The sequence below is a fragment of the Bactrocera tryoni genome, chromosome 5 (genome assembly GCF_016617805.1).
Source record: "Bactrocera tryoni isolate S06 chromosome 5, CSIRO_BtryS06_freeze2, whole genome shotgun sequence".
NCBI lineage: Eukaryota > Metazoa > Arthropoda > Insecta > Diptera > Tephritidae > Bactrocera > Bactrocera tryoni.
Window position 1 is genome coordinate 56,049,546 of NC_052503.1, and position 21,941 is coordinate 56,071,486.

The following is a 21,941-nucleotide window of genomic DNA, read 5'->3' on the forward strand; positions in this document are numbered from 1 at the left end:
CTGTAGGAACATTAGTTTGTGAATTACTACGAGTATATATCATTTTGAATGAAGCAACTTTTGTTGTTGTGAAAAAATGGAGTACCGCGTGTTGATAAAATATTGCTTTTTGAAAGGGAAAAATACAGTTGTAGCAAAAACTTGGCTTCATGGCGAGTTTCCGGACACTGCCTCAGAAAAATCAACCATCAAGGATTGGTATGCTAAGTTAAGAAGTGGTGAAAAGAGCGTCGAAGACGGTGAACGCAGTGGGCAGTCGTATCAAACGAGAATTTTCTTGAAGTGTTGAAAAAAGAAATTCGGGGAACCATAAAGAAGACATGGGTCGAACTCACGCAATTCAGCTTTTGCTTTTACCGACACACTCGGAGGATAGGAGTAGTTTTTCAAGACAAAACCAATATTAGAGAATGCATTTATTTATTTTATAATAGTCCTCGACGCTCTTGAATTTAGTATTGCCTTCAGGACTCATTTTCCAAATAATGAGTAAACACACTTTAAAACAAAAATTAAAATTTAATATTATTAATTTTTTTCATTTATTTGTCGAACAAAACGGATCAACGAAAAGAAGCATTACACAGTATGTATACAATCGTATATGGTAACGCACCACACCACTATTTAATTTGTTGTAAATATACCTACTGAATATAAAAATAAAATCCAATTTATATAAAATGGTAGCAACCATTGTTGTTGGTCGTACTAAAGACAGCTTCAACTATGCCAACGTGGCCCGCTTAGCCACAAAATCGCGTGCTCCTCCGCGCTCCTTGTTAGTAAATCGAGCGTAACTGTAAAAATAATAAAAAATAGCAATGATCACAACAGATATCTTCAATAAGACATAAGGAGGTGCTAAACTTGTGTGCAACCGAACATTTCATACTCTCGCAATTTGAAAAGATCAGAGGCGGGGAAATACTTTCAGGTGTTGCAAATTTGTTGTATCTTATTAACTTATGTATGTATGTATATACAAGGTGCGTTCCAAAGTAACAGGACTTTAAAAACAATCAGAACAAATGTTTTTTACGGCAAAATCAATTTATTTTATTCAAAATAGTCTCCTTCTGATTCAGTACAGCTTTTTGCACGGTCCAAAAGCATATCGAAGGAGTGTTTTAGCTCGTAGGCCGGTATGGCCGCCAGTATGCCGGTACAAGCCTTCTGATTGCCCTCAACGTCTGCATAACGCTTTCCTTTCATGGGCAAATGCATTTTTCCGAAAAGGAAGAAGTCGCACGTTGCCATATCAGGTGAACGTAGTTTTTTTTTTTTTTGTTAAACTACGTTTTTGCCAAAATGTTACAACTGTTACAACTAAGTGAAAAAACATCAAGATAAGGAAAAGGTCATAAAAAAAAACTGACACATACGAACGCCAAACCCTTTGAGGGTTTTACTATACTGATCTAGAACCATCACCCGGACTTGGAATTTCTTACCGCCCAGATTAGCTGTTATACTGTGTAATCGGTCACAAGCGTCGATCGAATGTTGGATTCTGAGCAATTTTTGGTCGTCAGTCAATTGGTGCGGAACAAACCGTGCACACACCTTTCGTAAGCCCAAATGTTCGGTCAAAATACGATACATCGATGTTTTGGAGATGTTCAATTCCATTTCCATGAATTTCAATGATGTTTTCGGCAGATTTTTGATAAATTTACGCATAGTTTCGAAGGAATTTCCGGTGATCACGAATTTTGATTGGCCCACATGTTGATCGTTATTTATGTCCTCAAACCACTTTGAAAACGTTGAAACCACTCGTGCACTCTGCTACGGGATAGGCAATCATCGCCATAAACTTGTTTCATCAATTGAAACGTTTCGGTAAAAGTTTTACCAATTTTAAAACAAATTTTAACATACTGACGCTTAAAACGCAATAACTTCACTTCCAATCTCACTGGACAATCGATAAAGATAGCAGATTCTAACGCCACAGTCGACATATTGATGGCGCCACCAGGGGGCGCTAGATTCAAAAAGTCCTATTTACTGTGGAATGCACCTTGTATATTATTCGTCGTAGACTCTTTTATAATCTAAAAGTCAGTGGACGGGACTGTATGTAGTTTACCAGAGTTGATATTTTGCTTCAATATTCTCATAAACCTACCTTGCCTGCCTACCTTGGAGCCATTAGGTCCCTACGATAATACAAGTTTCCAAAGAATTTTATCAAAACTACTGGTTAGTACAATGAATGCCGTTTTCTTAATTATTACCTTCTGATGGTTTGAAAAATTAAAAAAAAAAATCGAAAGTATTTAACAAATTCAAATTTCTTTAAATTCCGTATTTTTCAACTCCTTGGAGAAATCCTTTGGTCTCACTTGTTCAGGTCGCGAAATTATATACGGCTTTTGAACAGCTTCATGTCGTAAGATCTTTCGTTATCGTTCATGGAAGTTAAACTCATTTCTTTGTTCTGGATATTTAGTAACCATTTGTAAAAAGTTTTTGCCTATGTAGTATGTATATCCAAAAAATTTCTGGCACACAAAAGGTAAAAGCTGAGGAAATACGTTCGGCTGTCGCCAAAAAAGAGTTTTATAACTACATTTTACTTCCCGTCAGCGAAAATTATATTAAAATCATTCTCAAATAAAATATATGTATATGATTTAAGTACACTCAATCGAAGTGCTAAACAAACGATCGAAATTCATTATATTAGGAATATGAGGTTTATGTATATTAGTAAATTAGAACAAGGTCTGCACCACCTCCTTTCATATTCAGCGCTAAACCACATAATTTTTAGAAAACTTTTGAAATTAATTTCTTTAGAGTAAAATATTACACACTTTTATCAACATTTACAAGTCGGAAATCATTATAGAGGGTATATTGGGAACAGAAAAAGGTGTGGGCTGGTATATTTAAGAACAAATTTTCCAGCAATTTTAACTCAAACACCCACATATTCGGCATAAGGTTTGTTAGCATAAAGAAAATACTTAAATGTAGTATATGTGAGTCGAGATAATTTGTAGACCAATTTCACACATTTTCGTGGACCAGTGTAACACAGTTTTGTTAAAATACTTTCGAAACACTTATAATTTACGTACTTGTATTACCGTAGTGACGTCACAGCCACCTTCGCTGGACTTAGTGGTTCCCAATTTCATGTAAGGTAGGTTTGGTAGAACCTTTAAGTAAAATTTGGTAAAATACATGCAGTCTGCCGTTCACTGGCTCTTAGACAATTCATTTTATTACTACTTTTTGCATAAAATATTCAGGAGTGTTGTGAAAATCAAGACAGATTAAATCGGTTTCTATGACACCCAAACCGATACAATTTCTGTTTCGAACATCAAACCAATAATATCTGAATTAATGACACCTACTACATTTTTTATCGGTTTCAATTCCAATTCGGACAACTAACAAATTCCACAACACCCCTGATTACTATTAAGATCAGCCTAACTCAAATGACATATACCGTATATGTGGTATAACCTCAATCAAAGCTGAATTTCATACTTGGGATATAAGTATGAGGAAAACATCAACCAATGGATGAAAAGCCTCAATTATATACTGGATTAACGAAAATAATCATATAGTATATAGGAACTATATAATATCTTCGGCAAAATTATACTTTTACTTAATATATCTTACAGATTGACCATATATAAGATATAAAGTCAAGGGGATGTTAGAAAATGCGGATATGTGGCATAGAGGGACTAAGAGAAGTATTTACCTTGATTTCATCCGTATCAGGCAAGAGATTACACTATACTATTGACTGTTGATTTCAACTCGTTTGGTCAACCTGATCATTTATATACATATATGAATATAACTCTATATCTATCTCAATTATTTCTAGGTCTTATAAGCAAGCGTTAGGTGAACAAAACTATAATATTCTGTAGCGATATGTTGCGAGAGTATAAAAAGACATTATGTGAAGTTAAGAATGAATGTCTGCACGTGAAACTTACGTCTTCTGATACTTGGCAATATCCGCTGCGCTCAATGAGGGCCGAGTCGTGTTGAAAGCTTCGATTAGATGCTTTTGTCGTACCAAAATTCTAGACAACTGTTTCTGGAAATGGAATAAAATAAAAAAAACCTTGACTTATGTTAATTATCATTTATGTAAATAACAAAGAAAGTAAAAGACATTCACATGTGCATACCTTCTAATAGAGGATGGATGTATGTACATATAGTATAGTCGCAATAAACATTTGTATGCAAGTAAATTTAGAATTAGACTTAAGCTTTAAAGGTTACTTGAATTAGTATTTTGTCAATTTCACAAAAACACCCTTCGTGTTTTTATATTCTCTTAATAAATTTTGGTTTTCATAAAATAAATTTAATGTATTGTGCATTCATAAAACCAAATTCAAACAGAGCTTAAGCTAAAAATAGAGTTAAATGGCATTTTGTTACATAAATATGTATAAGCTGGCAATAAAAAATATACCTATAATTCACAGAGCTCCTTGCGACGCAACTTAAATATAAATTTCTTCAATAATTTAATTGATAGCAACTTATCCTTGGGTTTGGTAGATTGAATTTTTAAATACTTCATTGTACAAACCAAGTACAATATTTTTGTTGAACAAGCAAAAAACCATAAGGTTAACTAGTATGGAAGAACTATGTAGGTTCGACTGTAACCGAACATATTATACTCCTGCAATTAAGGGGTTATGTGGCTTTGAAAATGTCAAAAAATCGATTTTTCTGTCTTATTAAATAGCGCAATACACAAATATTCTCCCAAAACTTTAAATCGATCCGAGTAAAATTCTAAGAGACAGATACTTCGGAAATTCCATCCATTACGCCACGTCGGTGTAGTGCACCGCAGGTTTAATGCCTTTTTCTCAAAACTCCATTTTTGAAGTCGGTGGACACGATTTCGTGAAAAGTTATGGACCGATTCAATTCGAATTGTGTACACATCTTTAAAATAACGTTATCTAGTTATTGAATGAAGAATTTTTTTTGTATTACAACTTATATTTTAAGCCAATAAATGGTGAAAATGTGACCAAGAAATAAAATTTTTGGTTTTTTAATTTTAGATGAACCAATAATAAGTTATGCTGTCCACGGCGAGTGTACTTTTGTTGTGAGACACCCAGGGAGATGAGATCTTTTATGTCAACATTTCAGGAGCCATCGTTCAAATATGTATCTTTAACATGCCACATTTTATTTTTGAAATATATGATCATTTACATTTAAAAAATCGTAAAAATACCTTTTTTTTTGTACTTCTGAAACTTACCTAACCCCTTAACCAAATTATAGCCAATGAAATACCTTCAAGTGTTGGCAAAACTTTATACTGAACAAGTAAGGAAGGGCTAAGTTCGGGTTTATAACCCTATATTTAATCCGATTAGCTTTAGTTGATAAATATAAACAATCGTTAAGTAAACAAAACTATTATGCTTTGGAGCAATATGTTACCAACAATGAAGTTGAACCCTTTGACTACATTTTCATAGTCTTGCAACCTGTTGCCACAGAATATTATAGTTTTGTTCACCTAACGGTTGTACGTATCATCTAAAACTAATCGAGAAGATTTAGGGTTATATATACATATATGTATGTATAAATGATCAGGATGAAGAGAAAAGATGTAAACCGGTTGACTGTCTGTCTGTCCGTCCGTCCGTGTAACCTGTAACTTGAGTAAAATTTGAGATATATTGATGAAACATGGAATACGTGTTCCTTAGTACAAAAAAATTAATTGGACTACTCCCACGCCCATAAATCGCCACTAACCAGAAACATAGAAAGTGCCATAATTAAGCACTAAATTAAGATATAAAACTGTAATTTGGTAGAGAATTGCAGTAGCAAGTGCACCTGTGGGCAAAAAATTTTGAAAAAATGGCCGTGGCCCTCTAATAAGTTTAATGTACATATCTCCTACACCACTAAAGCTACAATAACCAAATTCGCCCAACACTAATACTATAAAAACTCCTACCGATAGTGCGAAAACGGATGAAATCGCATGATAACCCCGCTCACTCCCTATATAACGCTACTGTTAAAAACTACTAAAAGCGCGATAAATCAATAACTAAATACGCCAGAAACATTAAATTTTACCACCGAGATGGTATGAGGGCTTTATGTGAGCCGGTGTGAAAATTAGACGATGGGCGTGGCACCGCCTACTTTTTGGTAAAATCCCACCATTCTTCTGATATTCCTATATCACAGTACGAAAATGGACGAAACCAGTCTACAAAAACGCCTACTTCTCATATAACACAATTTTAAATTCTACTTTATTCTTACACTTTCCACATTAAGAAGCAATTAATATAATTGGATTAAACTTTGCACGAATAATGCGTTTAGTGTATGCCACCTTATGTTCAAGCTCCTGGGTACCGAATATTTGGACCACGGTATCTATAGTTTACTTTTGATCGAAATTTTGGTTACATCTGAAGGTATTTCCCAGGATTTAAAAAAAAAAAACTTTTTTTATTTATCATTTTTACTTATGTATGTAGTAAACTAATACAAACTTAACAAGTAAGGAAGGGCTTAGTACGGGTGAAACCGATCATTTCATACAATTGCAACTTGCCACGATCACCCGATTACGAAGTCGTCTTCGGTTTTACAGACAGGCAGACAGTCACTCGGATTTCAACTCATCCATCATCTTCATCATTTATATACCTCGTTTATTTTTAGGTGAACAAAACTATTATACTCTCTAGCAAAATGCCGCAAGAGTAGAAAAATAAGAAACAGATTTTTCCATAGAAATGTAGGTAGTTTATTATATTTTAATAGAACTACTAAGTTAAGAAATATTCTGATAATTAATATTAATTTCTTGGCTGTTAATTTCCAACTTTACAAGAAAATCTGGCTAAAAAATCTGGCTCTGAGGAGTGGTTTTGCGAAAAAGCTATCATGACGCCCAAAAACGAATTGGAAGAAAAAATTAATAACATAATATTAGAGCAAGTTCCTGGTGAGGTGAGGACCTACATCTCAATAGAAAGTGATGACTATACCCTATAGAGTTCTTAAATTCCCTCGAGCTGTCGGGGTTACCCTCCCACAAGTTGAAGCTCAAAGTTGGTGTGCCTACCATACTGATTCGTAGCCTGGACGCGGCCAGACTGTATAACGTCATTAGATTACATAGTACAAAGCTCAGACGGCACATCGAGAGGCCACCATTCTTACTGGAGGGCCACAGGAGAGAGGTATTGATACCCAGAATCTCTATAATACCTACAAACTTACCCTTTCAGTTCAAAAGCCTTCACGTACGACAACGTACCAAACTGTTCAAGCCTCCAGATACCGAATATATGGACCCCAGATCCAATTGCAATTTTTTTTATCGAGGATATAGATGAATCTGTGAGATATATTATAGACTCTCAGAGAGAAATGTTTTCTGATAACGATATGCTCGTGTGCAAAAAATCGGATCAATAATTCTTTTAGTCCCCATATACCTAATAGAAAAATTTTCGAACTGACTTTATGGCGCAAATATCGGTCAATATGTGAGTTATCTTAATGAAATTGAAAGAGCGTTCTAATAACAATGTACCTTTGTTCATAATATGGATACGAGCGAAATTGAAGTTTTGCCCTAGCCGCCAGACAACTAATAACAGAACTTTAAAACTTTAAATGTTGATGGTATTTGAGATACCTTAACAAAACTCAGAGAGCATCTACATAACCCTATTCCCCATATATGTTCAAAATATAAGAATTTCACGATTTAACTGAAATAATTTCTTCAGCTTTGAGCTTTGAAGTTGCAAGAGCATGAAATCCTCGGTTACACTCGAACTTAGCTCTTCCCTACTTGTTAAATTTATTTTCAGTTAAACTTATATAACAAATAATTATTTATAAAGCTTTAATGACAGCTGTGCCAAATGCAACAATATAGCGCAATTATTTTCGAATATAATTGCTAAATTGACAGATACTATTATAAAGAAAGGGAGGAACTATTTGCACTTGTGTGTGTACGAGGGCTGCTATATATATTCTGGCCTAGGGCAACACTAAGTGTTGCCAGGTGCAATCTGAATTTCCATTGGAAAGTTTGACATTTTTTAGCATAACATCACTCAGAACGTTTTGTCATTTAATCGTGAATTGTTTTATTTACAGGGAATTAAAAAATTCATCTCGGCCCAAAACTGGAATTAACTCGTGAACATTTTCGTGCGATCATTTTTCACAACTTTCGACGTGGATTATTACGACAAGAGTGCATCGATGAACTAAAATCTTTGTATGGCTATATAGCACTGTGTAAAACTGGTACAACGAATTCAATCGTGGCCGACGCTCGCTCAAAGACGAATTCCGTGAAGGTCGTCCAAAAACAGCCGTTGTGCCAGAAAACATCGATGCCGTACGTGAACTGATAATGCAAGACAGTCATGTAACATACCTTCAGATAGAGGCATGCCTATGCATTTCTCCCACCAGCATACATTCGATATTGCATGAACACCTGGCCGTAAAAAAGGTTTGTTCTCGTTGGATCCCGCACAATTTGACAATCGCTCAAAAAAAGGCTCGTGTGGATTGGTGTAAAGAAATGCTGAAAAAATACGATCGCGGTGCTTCAAAAGACGTTTATAAGATCGTCACAGGTGACGAATCATGGATCTATGCGTATGAGCCCGAAACAAAACAGCAATCGACAATAAAAAAAAAATAAAAATAAAAAAAAACCATTTTCGTTGATAAATATGCCTGTTTACATTATTAGGCCAGAAATATATATAGCAACCTACGTATGTATAATATGGTTGTAACGAATTAACTCAAAAACTACTTCGGCGATTTCAAAAATTCCTTCACCATTGAAAAGCTACATTCTCCCTGAGTAACTTAGGCTATAGTATTTATTGCTAGAAAAGATTAGGCAATCTTACTAAAACGTAACCTAAAGTGTACAAAAGTGTCATAAAACGTCATTCGTTTATATAATACAATAATTTACAAAAAAGGGATAAAAATGAAAAAAAACTGCGGCTGAAGAAAGAAAAGTTATTATGAATGCTTTAAAAAAATAAAACAATCAAAGAAATAAGTGAATTGGTTCAAAGACCTTAATAAGCAAGAAAAAATGTTGATAAATAAAAAAGTAATTAAGGTTTTTTTTTAATTTTTCCCCATGATTTTTTACATAAATTTTGTCATAACTTGTCAATAAATTATAAAAAATATAGGGACGATAGCCAGACGTTTTGTGAGCATTTTAAAAAAATTAAGCGAATTGGTTGAGTAGTTCGACCGGAATCATGTCCGCCAGTTTAAAAAAGTGTGTTTTGAGAAAAACGCGTTTAAAGTTTGAGATGTGCACTCCGAGCGCTCCGAAAGTCAAGCGGTATTATCATTTTTGGGCCTTTTTCGAATCCTTCCAATGGTAAATTGGGTTACTACATTAATTCTAAGGGTATAAGGGCACAGAAAATGCAAAAAAATTTTTTTTTTTTGAAAAAAGATTACCCTACTGTTGTGGTTTCAGAAAATTGGTACATTCAACAGATTGCAGGAAGTCATAAAGTCAAAAGTAAAACAAACTAAATATTAACAAGTAAGGAAGGGCTAAGGTCGGGTGTCACCGAACATTTTATACTCTCGCATGATAAAGTGATAATCGAGATTTCATTATACGTCATTTATATATTTTTCAAATACCGTATTTTTGTAAAGTTTTATTCCGCTATCATCATTGGTTCCTAATGTATACATATATTATACAGAGAAGGCATCAGATGGAATTCAAAATAGCGTTATATTGGAAGAAGGCGTGGTTGTGAACCGATTTCACCCATATTTCGTACGTGTCATCAGGGTGTTAAGAAAATATAATATACCGAATTTCATTGAAATCGGTTAAGTAGTTCCTGAGATATGGTTTATGGTCCATAAGTGGGCGAGGCCACGTCCATTTTCAATTTAAAAAAAAAGCCTGGGTGCAGCTTTCTTCTGCCATTTTTTCCGTAAAATTTAGTGTTTCTGACGTTTTTTGTTAGTCGGTTAACGGACTTTTAGTGATTTTCAACATAACCTTTGTATGGGAGGTGGGCGTGGTTATTATCCGATTTTTTTCATTTTTGAACTGTATATAGAAATGCCTAAAGAAAACGACTCTGTAGAGTTTGGTTGACATAGCTATAGTAGTTTCTGAGATATGTACAAAAAACTTAGTAGGGGGCGGGGCCACGCCCACTTTTCCAAAAAAACTGCGTCCAAATATGCCCCTCCCTAATGCGATCCTTTGTGCCAAATTTCACTTTAATATCTTTATTTATTGCTTAGTTATGACACTTTATAAGTTTTCGGTTTCCGCCATTTTGTGGGCGTGGCAGTGCGCCGATTTTGCCCATCTTCGAACTTAACCTTCTTATGGAGCCAAGGAATACGTGTACCAAGTTTCATCATGATATCTCAATTTTTACTCAAGTTACAGCTTGCACGGACGGACGGACAGACGGACGGACGGACAGACAGACATCCATTTCGACTCTACTCGTCACCCTGATCACTTTGGTATATATAACCCTATATCTGACTCTTTTAGTTTTAGGACTTACAAACAACCGTTATGTGAACAAAACTATAATACTCTCCTTAGCAACATTGTTGCGAGAGTATAAAAACTGATACATTAACATGCCACCATGTGGAATATTTTTAATATCACAACAGAAAATTGTATTGCGGCTATATTCAATTATAATTTTAGATGAGTGCAAAAATATTCTCAAACATTGCACCGAACAATGCAATATTTAAACGGCAACAATGAAGTTGGCATCCCGGACATTCTCCGATTTTCTTAAGCCAATGCGATTAATGAATATTTAAGCAATCGTTTTTATGGTGAAACACTTCAATTTACCATAAATATACGAAAAACTACAAATGAAAAAATAATAAAACTGCTTCTTTTATTATAGAAATGAAAATAACTCCATATGACCCGCAATCACCGGACATTAATTCTATTCAGCATTTCTAGAACTTATTGGAAAAACGAAAACATTGTATTTCATCAAAAAAGTGCCTAAAAACTGCCTTAAGGACCTAGTGAGTCAAAATATGCGGAAATAATACTATAAATTGAGTGGGAGGCATGGGTCGACGTCTGGGGGCAATAATTCCAACAAAATGAAGGCCAAAAAATAATAAATAAATATAAAACTGTTTTGAAGGATGGAGTCATGTGTAGAAATTCACGCATGTGAGGAAAGTTCTCTGATTGCCATTCACTTGGGAGTGGCCAGAAACGATTTTTTTACATATGGCTCAAGCAGCTCCCGACTTCCGGTCGTTGACCAAGTATCCTCTGGGTAGCCAGAAAACCTCCGTTCGAAGGCGAAACATCCCCTCTACAGGGTTGTACGCTGGGTTTGAGACCCGCCACGTAAAAAACACTATCAACCAGCCTTGAATAGGGCCCAGGTCTGAAAGTATTCGACGCAATATCCGCGGGGGAAGTAGAGAAAGAGGAAGACCTCCACTCCGTTGGAAAGACCAGGTGGCTTCGCCTGGCATTTCCAATTCGCGCCATGTTTCGGAAAGAAGAAACGACTAGCGCGCTGTTGTTAACTCGGCTATAATCACGTAAGCGGTATCTACGCCAGTAAAGAAGAAGAAAAAACGGTTCTGATTTATATAAATAATCATTAGTGCGGGTTTTTTTTTAAGCTTTCGTATACATTTTTTTTATTTGTGTAAAACAAAAATATTTTGATATTCTATGCTGTTTATTGTTAAATATATAATATGTTTATAATATCTTTTGAAATAAACATCAAAAAAAACAAAAAATATGTTCGTTTGGAAACAAATAAATATGTCGTAAGTGTAGGAAAACTTTATGGATTCACTATATATCCCACATGAGATAACTTATGTTGAATGTTGGTTCATCTATTATTATGCATGACTTGTTGCCTCAACGGCCCTTACATTCCTCCCGATTTTTTTTACCTTTCCTTGACACGGACCTTGTTATGGACTATTGGTTTGAAACCTGGCCTGGTGACCGAGGTATTCTGTCACCTGAGTATGAAGGAGTGACACCATGCAAAAATTGCTGATGGATTAATACCAAGGCTGCCTCTGTCCTATTAAAACCCGAAGGGTTACTAGGGGAACCCCGCACGTTTCCCACTGCTTTGGAGTTTAGTGGTTAGCATCCTGCTTAAGGGGGTATTCTACTCTAGAATTTTGAAAAATGCGATTTTTTTTATATATTTAAAGTTTAGACCCTTAAGAACATATCCTCCAAAGGATTTTTAAAAATTAAAATTATTTTAAGAGCTACAGTTACTTTAGTGACGCAGTACCTAGCCCGGTTCGGCCGTATCGAATTTTTTAAACGCGTTTTTCTCGAAACTACTTTTTTCCACACGGTACCGGCATTATCTCAAGTTCTATATAACCGATTTACTTGAAATTTTGTGTGAACCTTCTTTATATAATCCTTTATAGTTCCTATAAGCATCGTGTCATAATTTTTGTTTTTAATATTTTAAAAAATTCAGGAATTTCAAAAAAAAAGCGTAAAAAATGATTTTTATTTTCAGGCAGTCGCCATTTTTCAAAAAAATTTGTTTTCGTGGTCCCTGAGGTAGGGACTATAACATCATCCTTACTGATTAAGAATTTCTTTTGATTTTTTTTTCAGACCACCAGGAGAGTCAGGATCAATGTCACCAAGATGCGCCATTTTGTTTTACACCTGTCTATATATATTAATTGTCATTTTTTACGACACTTTAAAAATTACCTGAAATTCATGCTTCTAGAGTAGGATACCCCCTTAACGAACTTCAGGAACGAGGCTGCCGGGTAATAGCCTACGCTGACAATGTTGTTCTTATACTAAATGGAAAATTCCTAAATTCAGTCTACAAGAACAAGCATACGCCAGGAAGGATACCTGGTATCTTACTGTACGAACAGCAGCGGCTTAGCCGTCAATCCAAGTAAAAGAAAATTGGTTTTATTTACTAGGAGGCAAAAGATCTCAAACGTGCTTCTCCTTTTTTCGTCTTCAATCTGTTGACAAGGGTAAATACCTACATATGTAGGTCATATCCTTGATAGAAAATTTTCATGGATGCCAAATATTGTGGAGCCAGCTAAGAAGACATCGTTTGCCTTATATTAATGTAGAGGAGCTATAAGGAAAAGGTAGTGTCTTTCACCAAAGGTAGTATTCTGGCTCTACGAAACCGTAGTAAAGCCAATAATATTCTACGGTGTATTCGTCTGGTAGAAAGCGCTCGAAAGGGCAATTGTTTATCGCGAGCAAGTATTTTGGATTGGTAAAAATTATTCAAATAGCGTCGAGAACGCGTTGACGACGTCCGGGACGACCATCAACATCAACTGATGATGAGGACGTCAATAAAATAGAGAAATTAGTGCTTGAGAATTGACAATTACCAGTGAGAGATCTTACTGGCATCGTTGGAATATCGGATCAGTGAAAACCATCTTGAATGATCATTTGGGCCCAAAAAAGTGAACGCACGATTATTTCCAAACCGCTCAATTTTTTCGAAAAACCGTGTCGCAGTAACGTCTGTGAAACAATGCTTTCTGACTACCAGGATGTCATGAAACATATTATTACTAGCGACGAGTCTTGGGTCTATGCTTACGACCTGGAAGCAGAAGGTCAATCGGTAGAATATCATGGGAAAGGTGAGCCGAATAAATCGCAAATATTTACGCGCGATTATATTTTACAACTTTCAACATAGATTAACTCAGTGACAAAGCAGCGAAGAACCTTATTCAATTTCTGACGATGAAGTTATATCAAGGACCAGTGTAAATCTATATATACTAATTTAATTCATATTCCCACTTTAATCTAGGCTACTTTTGCATATTGGGGACAGAGGAAGTGATGGTATAATTGAATTAATTTACACATTGCTGAAGTATACTGTATACTAAGTACATATGCAGTATCAGGGAGTTGGGGTAATTTGTAGACTAAATTCATATAATTTCGGATTTAAACTATAGTAATCCAATTATAAACGTTCAGTTAATATATATAAGTTTGAAAATTTTATAATAGGTATATCAGTGAAAGGGGTAGTATAAATGCGACTATACCTATTTTTGGCAAAACAAAATACTATACTATTAACATAATGAAAAGATACATTAGTTTCATTGAGATACCTCACATAGCATCACCAATATGCAATATTAGTTATGGGGGGCTCAGTGGCGTAGCTACAACTTCGGGCACCCGGGGCCAAGGATGTAAAAATTAATATTTTTCATTGTTATTCAGATTATTACATTGTGAGTGTACAACTCTTTATCTTTTATAATAAATTTTGTAAAAAAATTATTCACAAAAATACTTTCTACCTGGTTGGATGTAAAATTTAATGTTAATGACGCATTATCACACTTCAAGCAGTTTTTAACAAAACCGTTATATCGGGAGTGGCCGGGGATATCATTCGACTTCCCCATTTTCACATAGTCCCAAGAGGAATTGAAAAGATTTGTTCTGTGCTGAGTCATATGACTTCAATCGTGGAGATATATATATATTATATGTTAAACATGTTAGGGGACGAGGTCAAGTCCACTTTTTAAAGATCTTCAAACCACAAGTACTCCCCTGTTGATTAGTTTTGGCAACTTATAGATTATCAACTAATGACGTTTTTGAACATGACAGTGGTCAAATTACGGCAATCTACAATACCAAACTTCTCATGTATCAAGTTCCATCAATATATCTTAATTTTTACTCAAGTTACAGCAGACCCGGATTTTAACTCGTCTCGTCATTCTGATTATTTATGTATACAAGGTCTGTCGCAAAAGAAACGAACTTTTTAAATATAACTGTTTCTGGTGGCGCCACCTATTGGTGAGTATATGAAATAAAAAGTTTGATCTCTTGTTGACATTTCGTAAAAATTTTAAGACAATTGGATAACTACAATCGATGTTATCGATCAAAGAGTGACAGCAGCTTTTGGTCATCGGTCGTAAAATGCATTTTGAACAAAGAGCAAATATTAAATTTTGTTTTAAACTTGAGAAAACGTTTACTGAAACATTTCAAATGATGAAAAAAGTTTATGGTGATCAGTGCCTATCTCATAGTAATATGCATGAGTGGTTTAATCGATTCCAAGAAGGTCGTGAGGACCTCTGTGACGATCAGAAGTCGGTCGTCTTCAGAAGTCAAAAATAAAGACAATGCTGATTTGTTTTTACGATTCCGAGAGTTCGTCCCACCTGGCCAAACGATTAATGCTGTGTTTTACCTTGGTGTTTCGCTTCTTTTGTCACGCATTTGTCGTGCTCGACCACAATACCGTGAGGCAGGGTCCTGGCGCCTGTTGCACGATAATGCGCCGTGTCATCGGTCGATGCTTGTCACTGATTTTTTGACAAAAAACTCCATATTAACCATTAATCACTCACCCTACTCACCTGATCTGGCACCCTGTGATTTTTACCTAATTGGAAAAAGGACACTTGAGCTATCCAAAAGGCGACGACCGATATTCTCAAGAAAAATGACCTTAAACACTCATTTGAAATGCTAATTGACCGGGCTAAACTCTGTATCGAAGCACAAGGAAACTACTTTGAATAAAAGAATATAACTTTTGAAAAATATTAATTTTTTGTTTTTTTTTTAAGAGTCCTGTTTCTTTTGTGGCAGACCTTGTATATACATACATATGTAACTCTATATCTATTTTGATTGGTTTTAGATGATACAAATAACCGTTATGTGAACAAAACTATAACAATTTGTAGCAGCATATTGCCAGAGTATTAAAAACTTCAAAGTATTTAAGAAACGAGTTGTGCATTTGTGAAAAGGAGGTCCGACTTTTATGAAGAAATTGGAAACGTACAGTTTCGGTCAAAATCTAAGTAGTGCTGAGCATTCTTTATATATTCATAAGTATATGATCAAACTTTTTACAAGGTGCATTCCAAAGTAAACAGGACTTTTTGAATCTAGCGAACCCTGGTGGCGCCATCTATATAGCGACTGGTGCGTTAGAATCTGCTATCTTTATCGATTGTCCAGTAAGATTTCATAACATTTCATGGATTGGAAGTGAAGTTATTGCGTATTAAGTGTCAGTATGTTTGTCTTATCGATGCGAAAATGAGCTTCGAACAAAGAGCCAACTTAAATTTTGTTTTAAAATTGGTAAAACTTTTACCGAAACGTTTCAATTGGTGAAACAAGCTTATGGCGATGATTGCCTATCCCGTAGCAGAGTGCAAGAGTGATTTCAACGTTTTCACGTGGTCGTGAGGACATAAATGACCATCAATATGTGGGCCAATCAAAATCCGTGATCACGGGAAATTCCATCTAAACTGTGCGTGTATTCATCAAAAATCACCCGAAATCATCATTGAAATTCTAGGAAACGGAATTGAACATCTCCAAAACATCGATTTATCACATTTTGACCGAACATTTAGGCATACGAAAGGTGAGTGCACGGTTTGTTCCGCACAAATTGACTGACGACCAAAAATTGCTCAGAATCCAACATTCGATCGACTTGTGACCGATTATTTGACCAAAAATCACATTTTAACCAATAACCCCCCGTTCCCCTGACATGGCACCGTGCGACTTCTTCCTGTTCGGAAAAATGCATTAGCCCATGAAAGGAAAGCGTTATGCAGACGTAGAGGCCATTCAAAAGGCTTGCACCGGCACACTGTCGGCCATACCGGCCAACGAGCTAAAACACTCGTTCGACATGCTTTTGGACCGTGCAATTTGATTTTGCCGAAAAAACCATTTGTTCTGTTTTTTTTTTAAGCCCTGTTTACTTTGGAATGCACCTTGTATATTATCAGAGTATCAGCTGAGCATCAGCAGCAAAGTATCAAGTTAGCACATATCAGAAGTATTGCAGTATTGCGGTAATTATTAAACAGCTCAAACAAACCCATTTCCACTAAACTGTGGGAAAATGGCGAAATCAGGCGCCTTACTGCCCATTCAACACAACTTCAACTAATACTTCCACCCACATACCTAAAGAAAGATTTTCGAACTTCAGGCTGACTTTATGTTTAAATTGCGTGAGTAATGTCAAAAATTTGTTTAATCTGCCCAAACCTTTTTTGCCCCCAATATACCCTATATAGTGATTTCCGACTTCGCATCTATCTTTAAATAAATTTCATATTGCAGTGAAATTAAATGGACAAGCTTTCTAAAAAATTATATCGTTTAGCACTTAATATGAATGGAATTGGGTTAGACCTTGTTCCAAACCTCATATCCCAAATGTAATAAATTCCCATCCTCTGGTTGACGTTTTGCACAACACCTTGGGTTTCACTTTAAAATTCGTTACCATCAGAAGCTCAGAAGTCGACATGAAAACAAACGATGGCTTGTCGGGACTTTTTATTTGCAAAGCTTTTTCGATTGGTAGTTTGTGAAAAAATGGTTTGAAAAATTAAAATTATCAGTAAATCTTTGTAAAATTTTAAAAATAAAGGTGAGAATCATTTAAGTATTCAATTAAAATTTATGTTTTTAAATTTTACATTTTACAAAACTTCATTTAACAGTCTCGAAAAATAAGAGTTGTATGTTCGAGAAGTACGTCCTGATAAGAAAATGATTTCTGGATTGATTGACTATTAGTTGCTCGCCCACAATGGTACATAATGCTATTTTAGGCACCAACCAAGTAATAAACACGTGAAAGGAAGCCAGCAATGTCAATAAGAGAAGTCAAATCATTGTCTGATACTCAAAGTAGTTTCCATATGCGGCTGCCACAGAGATAAAAGGACACCATTACCTTTTTAACTGGAAGTATAGAAAGTGCACGGCGGCGTTTGCGCGTTACGACCTGGTTGCTCGCAGTCTAAGAAAAGTGTCGTTATTGCCTAAAAAGCATTTTAAGCAAAGATTCCGATTCGCTGAAGAACATTTAAAATGTTCTTCGACACAATGCTGCAACATTTTATGGTTGGACCAATCGAAGATTGTTATGTACAACGCCCCCCCAATACAGAAACACCAACCGAAAAACATAACAAAAACGGTAACAGTACGGCAACGGTACATGGAAGTGTAAGATTCATGGTTTGAGCGTGCTATTCTGGGCAAGTTGGATGACTCATTTATTGTATGAAAGAAGAGATGACTGGTGACTCCTATGTCGATATATTTCCGCCCGTTGCCTGGGCGTTCCAACAGGACAATGATTCCAAAGGAAAAAGTTAAGTTACTAAAAGGTGGTTGGAGGAAAATAAATTTAACGAAATGGAATCACCGTCACAGTCCCTTGACATCGACCCTATCGAAAACTTCTGAACTGATTTCAAGAAGTCGGCAGCCCGATGTACAGGATTTGTCCGGAAAGCAATAAGACTGAGTCGATTTAAAAAAAATTTTTAAAAACTTTCAAAATAGGCACCTTTTGCGTCGATGCAGCGCTGCCAGCGCGATTTGAAGCATTGAATGCGTCCTTGAGAGCCGAGGTGTACACTGCTTGAATCTCCTCGGTCGTCTCAAAATGTTTGCCTTTCAGGCAAGGAAACAAAAAAGGTCCGGAGGGGCCACATCTGAGGTGTAGGGCGACTGCGGAAGCGTTGGGATGCCGGCCTTGTTTGTCGAAGTCGCAGGTCTTCCCGCACGGTCTTCATCAGCTACCTCTTCCCGGCCCTCCAAAAAGGCCTGATGCCACCGAAACACACCACTTCTTGCTAAAGCAACATCTGGGATCAAGCAGGCTTGATCATATCAAACGTCTCTGTCGCACATTTATCTAGTTTCAGACATAATTTAATCGAGTACCTCTGCTCTAACGAAAGCTGAAAATGTTTGTCCTGACTCTCCAGGTGCTCGGAGACAACTGACCGGTCGCTCGTTAATTAGCTAGGAACGCTTTCTACCGAATCCAGTCGGTGCACGCACGCTCTGAAGTACAGTCGCGGCGGAAGAAAATCAATTCTATTACTTTCCGGACAAACCCTGTAAGCCGACATCGGCCACGCAATTACTTGAGGTTCATTTGAAAAATATTTTTTAAAAACGCTATCCACACTTCGAAAAACGAAAACGTTATTTTTTGGAAGCACTGTACTTAAGACTTCCTCCAAACTTCGTATGCACAATAAAAGCGATCAAAGACGCTGACATTATGAGATAGGTAAGGGTATCTTTTCTCATGGTATTTCTGAACCAATGCTGCTGTTCGAAGACGTTATCTGTATAATCTAAAGGAATCATATTACTCTCGCAAAACACCCACAAATTAAAGTTTATTGTTTATTTTAATCCTTTTATTATAGCTGTTCGTAACTATTAGCTTTTACACAACCTTTGAACCTCTTTCCATGGTTGCAATTCTCATAATAGGTTTGTTCAAAAACTATCGCGTCAGCAGTGACATTATCATGGTGCAGAAGCCTATTTTTTTTTCCACAAATCGCGAGTTTGTAGCGGATTGATTTGCGCAAATTGCGCATAACTTGCAGGTCATATTCTTTGTTGACCGTTAGCTACGATTGTACGACGATTGGCCAATACTATTTTCCTTACTTCGTATGCCACAGTCAACATTCGGAATACGGATAAAAATCCAGGTCCGTTCCGGTTACGTAGACCCGACTGTCGTTTGAACGGTATGGTGTTCTCACATTTTTCTTACAAGGAATTACCATGAATGTAGTAAAACAATATTTTGAATACCCGCTAGTAATGTTTTCAATGTCAATCTTATGACGGCAATTTTTTAATATATCGTAGAAGTATCAAACGCTAATTAAATATTTTTTCTCTTTCTCACAAACATTAATGAATTAATTACAATTCTTGTTTTAAATAAAATTATATTCGAATTAGATCACTTGTGGTTAAAAGAAATAATTATAAACGCATCTTAATATTTTTATGTAAATATAAAAACAAATACATCAAGTTGGAGAAACTGGTCTAAGTATTGGCTGCAATGCATTGCTATTTATTATAGGAATAGTGGCCTCTGTAGTCATCCAACTTGTGAATGCCAAGATATTGCCTGGCAATCAGTAAAGGAATTGTAATAGTACACAATTACCGGAAAACTGATAACTTTCATACAGTTGTGTTCATGAAAATACTTAGTAGTGAAACAGCTTCTTATATTTAAAGATCTTTCCTAACATTATCTGACTTGCCAAGCCAACAAGAGTGATTATTTTGAAAGTATAAACATTTGCCTCCGCTACCTTTTCTATGACGCATTTTTATATTTTCTAAAAAAGCAAATTTTTCATTAAAATACATAGTAGTGCCTCTCGTTAGGGACCAATAAATGAAAAAAATTATTAGATAATTGTTATAAACAAATCTATTTAAGTGATTTACAAATTTTGTGATGAAATTTTTTGAAGAGCCATTTCTCTTTTATTTTTAGTAGATAGAGGAAGAAATTGTTCTTTTGAGAAATTAGAATTGATAATAAAGTTAAGGAAACCAGACAGAACCTAGAAGGAATCGAAAATATAGTAAACTACAGCTCCATAATGACATACTTGTACAATGCTATAAAATACAACGATAAAGCAGAAAAAAGAAGGAAGATGGACAAAAATCGATATTATAGTACAGACAGATTATACGATTTTTAAAATCAAGTACTAACCATACACAAATATTATAAAAAAAAAAATTTAAATAGTCGTTTACTACCCTTAGAAAACGTTGGAGACTAGCAATTTGAAAATAAAAAGTTTCCTGAAAGTAACTCTTTTAACGAAGAAACATGTAGCTGCAAGAATAATGTTCGCAAAAGAACATTTCAATTGGCCATCTACAAAATGGCAGAAACTGATGTGACCAATGAAAACAAAATTGCTTAGTTTTGGTGGAGCCAGCTTAGTTTTGGAGAAAGTATGTCCGTCCACTACCAAACACATAACATCATTTCAGGCACACTACCAAAATTTTTAAACATGGTGGTCGGAGCATTACGGTATGGACCCTATTTACCTACTATGGTGTTAGTGCTACATATTTTATATATAGCATCATAAACTAAACTTGGAATGTAAAACTGTTGAAGGAGGTTATGTTCTCATTTGTCAGCAAGGAAATGTCTATAAAAAAGACGTTTAAACAAGATAATCACCCAAAACATACGACCAAACTAACTAAAGAGCGGTTTGCATCAGAAAGGATCGATGTAATGTCCCGGCCAGAGCAAACAGTGGACCTGAATTCAAACAAAATTTTTTTAGGGGAAATCTTAAACGTGTTGCTAATCCATCAAATTGAACACAACTTTGGCTAGCGTCAAGGATGCATATGGACAAATCCTTATAAGACGATGCACAGTGGTCGGTCTTGTATGGAATCAGCGGCCAAAAATACTTCCACTGCATTTGTAAAAGTGAAACTTTTGCCAAAGCTTTTTAAAATCTCCATCTCCCGTTTCCCACTCTGCCACCCCCCGATGGTAACAAATTTTAATTAATTATATTAAATTAAAAAAATTGATAAACGAAAAAAGGAATTTTTGAATATTATTCAACTAAATCAAAAATCTTTGACTGGTGATGAAAGGATCTAAGCTCAAAAGCAATCGGTTTAGCAAGTACTGATTTGTAGCGATCCGTTAGTTCTTTCATGTATGATGGAGTCGATACATCTTAACGTCCTAATTGCTTGACTCAGCAAATTCTTATGAGAGCTCTACAATTGAAACTGGTGCATAGTAAATAACATCAGGAGCGTGAATTGAAATTTTACGAACTGACGAAGGAAGATAATACCAGAAATATTTTGAAGTTAATTCTTTTGCAGGATCTAGCGCAAATCTAGTGCATTTAGGGTTTATTAAACTAATTCC

General features: G+C 35.6%; 1 protein-coding gene across 3 annotated transcripts in view; it reads right to left on the minus strand.

Annotated features, from left to right (window-relative positions):
• Positions 1 to 518: 518 nt before the first annotated feature.
• LOC120777340 (peroxisome biogenesis factor 1) overlaps positions 519 to 21,941 on the minus strand; it is a 36,787-nt gene continuing 15,364 nt past the window's right edge. For 2 of the 3 annotated variants that reach the window (XM_040108590.1, XM_040108592.1), the window contains 2 exons: positions 3,984 to 4,114; positions 519 to 800 (listed from right to left, as the gene is read on the minus strand). In XM_040108590.1, coding sequence (XP_039964524.1) covers positions 728 to 800; positions 3,984 to 4,114 — 204 coding nt within the window. In that variant the 3' untranslated portion in view covers positions 519 to 727. The remainder of the gene's footprint in view (positions 801 to 3,983; positions 4,115 to 21,941) is intronic. The other variant, XM_040108591.1, reaches the window with a different exon arrangement.